This window comes from Vanessa cardui, chromosome 25, assembly GCF_905220365.1.
Source record: "Vanessa cardui chromosome 25, ilVanCard2.1, whole genome shotgun sequence".
Classification (NCBI taxonomy): Eukaryota; Metazoa; Arthropoda; class Insecta; order Lepidoptera; family Nymphalidae; genus Vanessa; species Vanessa cardui.
The window spans coordinates 6,828,326-6,838,108 of NC_061147.1; the positions used below are offsets into that span (position 1 = coordinate 6,828,326).

A 9,783-nucleotide genomic window follows, 5' to 3' on the forward strand; every position below is an offset into this window, starting at 1 on the left:
ACGGATGTAGTTCCGTTATGTGCTTTTACCGATGTAGATACATTTATTTTTTATTTTGAGATGCTATTATGAATGCATCGGCGTTTCTCTGAGGGATCGCATCAGGAATGCGGTGATCCGTCAAAGAACCAAAGTCATCGACATAGCCCACCGGATTAGTAAGCTGAATTGGCAGTGGGCTGGTCATATTTGTCGTAGAACCGACAACCGTTGGGGAAAACGTGTTCTAGAGTGGAGACCGCGTCTCGGCAAACGTAGTGTAGGACGTCCTCGGGCACGGTGGAGTGACGATATACGCAAGGCGGCAGGCAGGAGCTGGATGCGAGTAGCCGGAGAAAGACCACAGTGGCGTGCGCTTGGAGAGGCCTATATCCAGCAGTGGACAACAACAGGCTGATTATGATGATGATGATGATGATTGGGAATGCATTCCTAGATTTTACAGTGTAAGTATCACTCGCTTATAGTTACTACACTAGTTGTCACTTATAAGATTCTGGGAACTTGATTTTGTATTTTGTTTTTGTTGTTCCTTCTGAATTCTGGCTTATTAGGTTAGTTTGGATGGATTATGGTCAGCTTGACCATGACGAGGTTATCTTTATTATGTATTATATGGCTATCGGTAATGGCCAGTTCCCAATTAACCATTTTATCCGTAGTTACTGTAGTCAATGTAATATACAATTTTTGAAACACTTGATTTGTGAGAGTGAATTTGTTAATAAAATTTATTATTTTTGTACGATATTGAAATTAAAAGTATTATGTTCAAGTAAGCTTTCAAGCACTTTTCAATCTTTATTTCTAAGGTAATTTTGAAAATAAAACCTGAAAAATAGACAATGTATTCGCTACACAATAAACAATCAATTATAATTCTCTAATAGTAAAGTGTGAATTATTCATAAACGACAATTTATAACATAAACATTTATACTATGAATGCAAAACGAAGAGAATTTTCTAGCAACAAGCGCTTTAGACAGCGAATGTACGAAACTGAATAATGTTCTATGAGAAAAAAAACGCTTTTCAAAATTCACATGAAAGTAAATTCGAATGTTTAAAATTTATATATTTAGATAAACACATGTTTCTGATCACGTGCGTCCACCATCTGAGACGGGTCACGTGTCACGTTACGATCGGGTCACGTTCACGGGCATCGAGCGAGACTAATTCGTACCATTGTCTTTATAAATACAACAAAAAGCCTGTGATGTAATGTAATTGAATATCTCATTATGTTTATTTTCATTATATAAATTTTTATTTATGTGATTCAGTTTGTAGCCTTTTTTTCAATGTTGTAGAAGGCTAAGGTATGAAGTTACGTCGATCTTATTTTAAAGAATTGTATTTTTTTAATACGTATATAGTTTCTAAGTATATACATTTAACGTGAATATAAAAATATGATAAAATGTAAAATTTATATGGATATGTATTTTGTAAACGATTTTATTTGTAAAAGTCCTAATTATAAGGATTCAAAATTCAAAAGCTAAATCGAATGTATTAAAACGAATAGACGTTCACTGATAATCGAATCTATCTCATACATCGAAAACAAATTGCGACTTGGCATCGATTGCATTCGACTAAAAATTAAATAACGAGTACTCGACTGTTTTATTTAATTAAAAAAAAATTGAATTCAATTTATATCAGCAATCATAGCCAATGGATTAAAATAAAACTCAGCGAATATTATTGGTTACCGACTAACCATCCAAAGAATTGAAATGTTCCGATTGAATATTTTAAATACAATAAGTTAATTTCGTAAATCTATGTAAACAACCAGTATTAAATCAATTAATTAAACTGTTAAGATTAAAAAAAAGATGAAAGATAGTATTATTAATAATGATTAAATAATGAATATGATAAATTCTGATTCGAATAAACGCTGTCGCGTGTCTGTTAAAAATAAAACGTTGTTTATTTTAAAAACGTTATAATAAGAAGTAATTATGTTAGACTATTATAAAGTTATGAAAATATAAGTCAGCTTTGATTATTATATATTACCTTAAACCTCATGCCTCAACACGTGCGTGATTATTAATAATATTATATTAAGTGCGCAAATGTGATATGTAATCAATTTTGTATATTATATAAGTATATACTGGTTATAGATTTGTATATGTGATAGATATGTAATTTCTAATAAACAACAACACTATGTATTTCATAATAATCTTGATTTATTTACATAATAATATAATTGTGATTATTCAGATTATTGTAATTATACGTTTCGCCTTGAAACATTAACATTTATAAATAGCAACAGCGTTAATTATTTTTAGTTTTTATATTTATTTATTTTTATCTAGATTGGAATATATTTTTACTGGTTTTATATAACATTTATTAGATTGGCAACATTATTAATTAACATTTCATATATCAATGAGAATTTTCTTGGTTTTATCCATAATGTGATATGTATTATTTATTTTATATTAAGAGTAAATAATAAACATATGATATTACATATAACTTTCATTGAAATCAAGTAAACAAGTCTGACGCAGTAGTTAATGTAATACTTAAGGGGGCGTGTTTCTCTACAAATAATAATAATTGTTATACATTTATTATATACGAAAACACATACTAATGAATATATTATATATATGTTATTCAAATTATTAAAATATGTAATTCGTGAAGATATAATCAATAATAATCTTTATTTTAAATCTAATTTTAAGTGAAGAGTTTCTTGTTATTATGATTGACCCTGGGGTTATTCAGGATTTTTTTTTTATTTTATAGTTTGGCGGACGAGCATATGGGCCCCCTGATGGTAAGTGGTCACCATCACCCATAGACAATGAAGCTGTAAGAAATAATTAACTATTCCTTACATCATCAATGTGCCACCAACCTTGGGAACTAAGATTTTGACGTCCCTTGTGCCTGTAGTTACTTCCTTAACTTCTCCTAAATAATATAAAATGGATCTTAAAAACTATTCCTCACATCGTTAATGCGCCACCAACCTTGGGAAGTAAGATGTTATGTCCCTTGTGCCTGTAGTTACACTGGCTCACTCATCCTTCAAACCGGAACACAACAATACCGAGTACTGTTATTTGGCGGTAGAATAACTGATAATTACCTTACGTTATGGTGTTACCAGTATCACGGCCGGTAAAATGTAATTAGGTTTGAAATAGTCAATAATTATTGTCCCATTATTTGGATAGCGGGTTAGTTGGATAGAGCCCGAATTGCTTTTTGCTTCTGACAGATTTGTTTCCAATTGGCCTTATGACAGTTCCATAAGAGCTTCTATCCTTCTTCCAATTCATAAGCAATTGAGCAAACGGTGGCCATACTAATCGATCATTTGTTTTGAAGATCATCACTGGGGTCATTTATTGCTAATAACCTTATATAACCCCTTTCACTTACAAAACCTTTTATAGTAGGTATATCTGCCTGAAAAAGACGAAATAAATTATTAATTAACTAATTATTTCTGATGTATGTATATTAAATACATGGCCAGTTTACAAATCTTGCTTGATTTTAAATCATCCGGTAACACACTCACACATATATAATGTATGCATGTAGTGAAAATATATTATATGAATCACTACAGTTATCACATAGCATGTTATATGTTTGTTTTACTTCGTTCATAATCGACGACTGAATGGTTCGGCTGAGTGAACGATTCGATACGAGATGTAATCGTTCTTGTCCCGTGTAGCGAAAAGCTTATTGAATATTCATAGCATTGTGAAACATATGTATGTATTGCTAGACACTATATTATATACATATAGTATGTTATCTGTGTTCGTACATTTCCTTACCTAACTATACCCCTCTTTGTCTTCTGATCTGTAAATAAGTTAACAGTAGCTTCATAACGCCTCGTAGTCAAATCTGGTACATTCGAGTTACTGTTAGTAAGTATTTAATGAGCTGAGTTGAATCTACGCCCTAAACACTATAACATGAAAATGTAGTGTTTTTATTATCCTCCTTGAATAAAGAATAATTTGATTTTATTTTTAAGGACCAATTTATTAATACGAAATATTTTTGACGTGTAATGAAACATCTATTGGCGCGCTTTGGAGGTAAGAATGACTTGTAATCCGTGATAGCATAGCGCTCTCTTATCATTCTCCTTTCGTTGCTTCACAACAACAACAAAAGCCTATTAATTTCCCACTGTTGGGTTAAGGCCTCCTCTTCTTTGTTAGGAGAAGGTTTGGAAGATATCTCATTATGTTTTCCTTCACCGCCAAGCACGAGATGAATTATAAACACAAATTAAGCACATGAATAATTAGTGGTGCTAGCCTCGGTTTGAACCCGCAATTATTGGTTAAGACGTGTTTTAAGCACTGGGTCAATATTAATGAAAATAAATTTAATTTATTATACATTTTTATTAATTAATTGGTTTCCTTAAATTATAAACTGTTTTTATAATCATCAGTTTCAATGTTTTTCGTCTAACTGACCTCTTGCGACTGTCATATTGTTTTTTTGCAATGATCGGATAATAATTGTACTTAATGCAAATAATTTGATGCGGTAAGCTGTTTACGAGTCACGTTATAACAATATCAATTCTCCTGTCAATGGAACAGTCCGAAGTGTAATCCTGATACAGCTTACGTAATTACGTAACCAGCACGTGTCGGATTCACGTGTATACTTACGTCAGTGGGGGTTCAACTCAGGCAAGGTCAATGTGAAAGAAAGGGTGACTACAGACGGCATTGCATCGGACTGTTCTCGAACGAATAGTCTTGATACTTTCCAGTCGTGATTCCTATAGTAGCTATCATCAATTTTGATCTATATATTCATTTATCCAAATTATTCTTATGCAAATAGGCTTGTATTGTTTTTGTATTTTGTAAAATGTTCATAGAACGAATTCAAAATATGACGTCGAATTCGATATTAAAACAGCATATGTATGTTATAATGATATGCAAATTTGAAGTTTGCGTCCTTCAATTATCATATTAATTGTATTCAATGTCACTTGTCATTAGATCTGTTTTTTAAATGTTTGCAATGGAAATTTACATTTTTAATTTTTTTTTGTCTGAAAAAATATGTTGTCATTTTTTTTTTATTTGACTGACGAATAACACGTGAGGAAGAATATGTTTACACTTCATATTTAGATGAATGTAAAGATCAATTTGAATGAAATGTTAGTTGGTTCGATCATCTAAGCTTTTTTTATGATACCACGTTAACAAGCAAAGACAAAACAGACATACTTTTCTTCTCTTTTTCTCATCGATTTTCTTATTTTTGCTTATACAAAAATTACAAAATATGTTTTTGAATTTTAGAAAATTTTTGATTAAAAATTCATACACTGTGGATAAAAGTAAATTTGTATTATTTAACTGAACTCAAAGATTTTTCGTTAACAGATGTTTTCAAATACATGATGCACTAAATTAAAATACATTAGTAAATTATATTTATATTTGGCAACAAAATCTATGTCATAATTTAATATTAATGGTTTTATATACAAATGTTGTTCAGGTGATATGCAAAACAATATTGCGTCTTCTTCATTCAAATGACAAATCAGCAACGTCAGAAAGAGAAGGGTTGTATAAGTAAACACGTGCAATACAACGTTGAATCATGACTAATGATTTGGAACACTTTGGCATCTAATATTCGTCATTCTAAATACAATTATTATTTAAATATACTCAACAAAGGATATCTCTCTAAAAACTCGCTGGAAGAAATCAGAATCAATCAACAGATTAAATGGTCGTAAAATTACTAGTGCCTTACAAATTGTGCGTCATAGCATCCTACATATTTAATCGAATTATGATACTACATATTTACAAAGATGCTTAGATTGCTCATTTGTTAGAAGACGTAACTTTGCACCCGTTTTACAACAGCTTAGCGTTATTGTAAAATATATTTTTTATGCCATAGGTGTGCGGAAGAGCATATGGGCCACCTGATGGTAAGTGATCACCACCGCCCATAGATATAGGCACAGTTAGAAATATTAACTATTCCTTACATCGTCAATGTGCCACGAATCTTGGGAACTAAGATGGTATGTCCCTTGTGCCTGTAGTTACACTGCCTTAGTCACCTTTCTAACCGGAACACAAAAATACCAAGTACTGTTGTTTGGCGGTACAGTATCTAATCAGTGGGTGTTAATTACCCAGACTTGCACAAAGCCCTACCACCTAGTGGTATCGAGAAGAATCTTGCAATTTATCAGTAAAATTTTTATATGTGTCGTTAACAGGTAAATTTGTAATAAATCTAGTTATAACGGGTAGACTACCGGGTAGACTACCCGTGACCACGAACGCTGTAAAGTGCTCGAAACGTCGGGATGTTAAAAATAATTAATATACGCGATTAAAATCCGTTTAAACTAGTTTTATTTCAATGAAAATTCAAGACAACATTAGGTAAATTTGTGGTGTAATGCTTGTATTATTAATATTACTTACTCAATTTGGTTGAATTGCAATACATAATTTCAGCAAAATGTGTCAATTTTTATAGTAATTGGGTAACAGTCGTTTGTGTGTAGGATTCCTAATGTTACGCTGACATTTCCATACAATCCTTCCACTGTACCTCCATCCTCAGCGGTGCTATTCTGTACTCACCTCGTATCTCACTCGTTAAATTTAGCAAGCCGATATACAGTAGAGGTATTCTGTAGGAAATAAGAAAGAGAGTTATTCGAGCTTCAAACTTACAAAAGACGAGCACAATATCAAAATGTGATATGCAAAACTGGCTACAATTGTGATAACATTTATAGGATATAAGTATCAATTTGGCGTATCACCGTGTTATATATATCTCTAGTGTATCTAGACCATGTTGTAAGGAAGGTCTTGAGCATGGATGTAGAGGTAGAGGACGACCAAAGAAACGGTAAGTGTGTGAAAGAAGAGATGGTTAGAAAGATGTTACTTGTGAGATGATGTCCGACATGAGATGTGGATAAAGAAGACACGCTGACCCTAAGTAGAAATGAGATAAGGGCAGGAGGATGATGACGTACCAAAATGGCGTATCATCGTATATCGATTGGATATACAGGGTTATTGGTAATTCGACGCACATTAGCTAAGAGGTGATAGGGGTGACTATTTGCAATAATTTTAACCCCCATATGCATAATCCAAAAGTGAACCATTTTTGAGTTATCACGTTTTTTTAGCTTTTTTCAAAATTTCTCAAAAATGCAACTTCAAAAATTTATTTAGAAAAAAATATCGATAAAATTCTATTTTTTTTAAATCTTTCTTTAAATTATAATAAATTATTTCTTAAAAACTCGTTAATGTGTATTATTTTGATGCGTGTATTCTTTGAATATTTTGGTTATTATTATTATTAAAGCTAATGTGTACATTTCGTGTTTCATACATGGCACTTTGCCCCTTACGGTGTTAAGGATTTTTTAATCTGTGTAACTGTCACTGTCACTTATCGGCGGGGATAGTTCAAATCCGCGTAACTAGCATTGGATAATTCCGCGTATATGACAAATGTAGCCATTTTAAGTTTTCGCGGGCAATTCACGCAAAATCTTGATAGGCTGCCACCGACTTGAAACGACTTCATTTCGACCAATCGGAAGCCAGAAATCGCCAAATAACAACACTGCGTATCTGTCGCGAGCAAGTTTCAACACCGCGTATGTGATTTGGTAACACCGGCACAGAGATTGTTGTTTAATTTAGCAGTAAAACTGTGTGTTTACTTAAAAATTATCATTGCCAACATCAGGTAAGTGTAAATGTAATATTAAAAACCCCTAAATCCCTTAAATAATTTATAAGACTGCTATTTTAAACTTTATTGTTTCGTCTTTGTAACCTTGGTAATGCATTTACGCGGTTTTGCTGTTTGAATAAGTGTGGGTTACGTGTTATTTAAACTCACATAAAAAATGATTCTTATTTACTTTTAGGATCAAAATGGAAAGTGAAATGGACTCCTGCAGCGAAAATGAAACGTGTCATGTTACTACCTTAATAAGTTTAAAGAAAAGGCGCGAACGTTTATTGGAAATAAAAAAACAAATTCTGCTTAAGCAGACTACATCTCGTGAAAATACCACACAGCTTGTTGAAAATGTTCCTACTACTTGTTTTGCTGAAGCTGAAAATCACAATGAGAATCCTGATGGCAGCGATTTATCTAATTCTGACACAATTACTTTCAATTCAGCAGAGCTGCTGAAATTTGGTGATCCAGATGTTTCTGAGCCTGCCATATCTCCTACTAACAACGTTGTATCCGTTTCTTATGAGATGAATGACTGTATTGACGCACTAAATAGATCTTCAATCCTTGATTTTTCATCAGATGACTCTGTGGCTGATCCAAATTATACTCCATTGTCTGAAATAACAAATGTTGCACCGATAGTTTCATCATCGACGGATAGTAATAATGATCTGATTCCAGAAAGCCACTTAGAACATAAAGCTGCAGCTGAGTCTAGAATAAGGAAACGAAAAGCTGATAAAATGTCTTCAAAAAGGTTTAGAAATAAGAGGTTAAGAATGTTAGGTCAGGAATACATAGGTTTCAGGAAGACAGATCATGAGAAATTCGTACAAGACTCTATTAAACCGGCGCGAAATCTTGGGGAAGCTTGTAAGTCAAACAATTGTATTAGGAGCAAGGTGATTAACTGTGAAAAATTTACTGACACTGTGCGATTAAATATTTTTAAAGAATTTTGGGAGATGAGCTGGATTGAGAAAAAAATGTTTGTTTCGTCCTTAGTAGATAAAAAACCGACTAACAGAAAAACCACTGGAAGGTCTGATTCAAGACGAAGGAGTACAAAAGAGTACTATTTGAAATTAAATGACCAAAAATATAGAGTATGTTTAAAGACATTCTTAGGGACATTAGGCATTAAGGAGTGGACTGTAAGATACTGGTTAGGAGAGACACCAAGTAACGAAACAACAATGAACAGAAGGGAGGATAATGCGTTGCCTACGAGTACGTTAAAAGAATTTGTGCAAGCATTTTTAAGGGATTTGCCCAAAATGCCTTCTCACTACTGCAGAAAAGAAAGTACGAAATTATATGTAGAGCCAATAATACAGTCTAAACGTGAACTATATCGTATCTATGTTGAAGAGGCAAAAAAAAAGGCACAGAGAGTGGCGTCAAGAAAACTATTTGAAGATGTTCTAAAAGATGAAAACATAGCATTGTTTCAACCTAAAAAAGATGCATGTGATCTATGTTGTTCGTATAAAGTAGGTAATATTAGTGAAGAAGAATATCAGCAACACTTGTCACGAAAAGATTTAGCTAGACAAGAAAAGACTTTAGACAAAGAAAGAGCGAAAAATGGAACACTCCATCTTATCACTGCTGACTTACAAGCTGTAAAATTGTGTCCATTTTTGAAAGCTAGTGCACTGTATTTTAAAACAAAGCTTATGGTTCATAATTTCACAATTTACAATCTGGGCACTAATAATGTAAAGTGTTATTGGTTTGATGAGACCACTACTGATTTAAAAGCATCAACTTATGCTTCTTTTTATATTGATTATTTAAAGAAAATTGTAGAAGACTGCCCAAAAGATGTAGTTATTTTTAGTGATGGATGCACATCACAAAATAGAAATGTTGTGGTTTCTAATGCTCTCCTGCTACTGGCGATGGAAAAAAATATTGTGATTACACAAAAATTTTTAGAAAAAGGTCACACTCAGATGGAGGTGG

The 9,783-nt window shown here is 32.6% G+C and overlaps 1 protein-coding gene across 1 annotated transcript; it reads left to right on the top strand.

Moving 5' to 3' along the window:
* The first annotated feature begins 7,847 nt into the window (after positions 1-7,847).
* On the top strand, positions 7,848-8,669 carry LOC124540584. The gene is made up of 2 exons (XM_047118270.1): positions 7,848-8,587; positions 8,632-8,669. Exons 1-2 carry the CDS (start codon positions 8,004-8,006, stop codon positions 8,636-8,638), a joined length of 591 nt encoding a protein of 196 aa, XP_046974226.1. The 5' UTR covers positions 7,848-8,003; the 3' UTR covers positions 8,639-8,669.
* Positions 8,670-9,783: the final 1,114 nt, after the last annotated feature.

Bases quoted from the DNA above. Each gene is read 5' to 3' on its own strand.
- LOC124540584 (XM_047118270.1), top strand. From the start codon at position 8,004: ATGGAAAGTGAAATGGACTCCTGCAGCGAAAATGAAACGTGTCATGTT.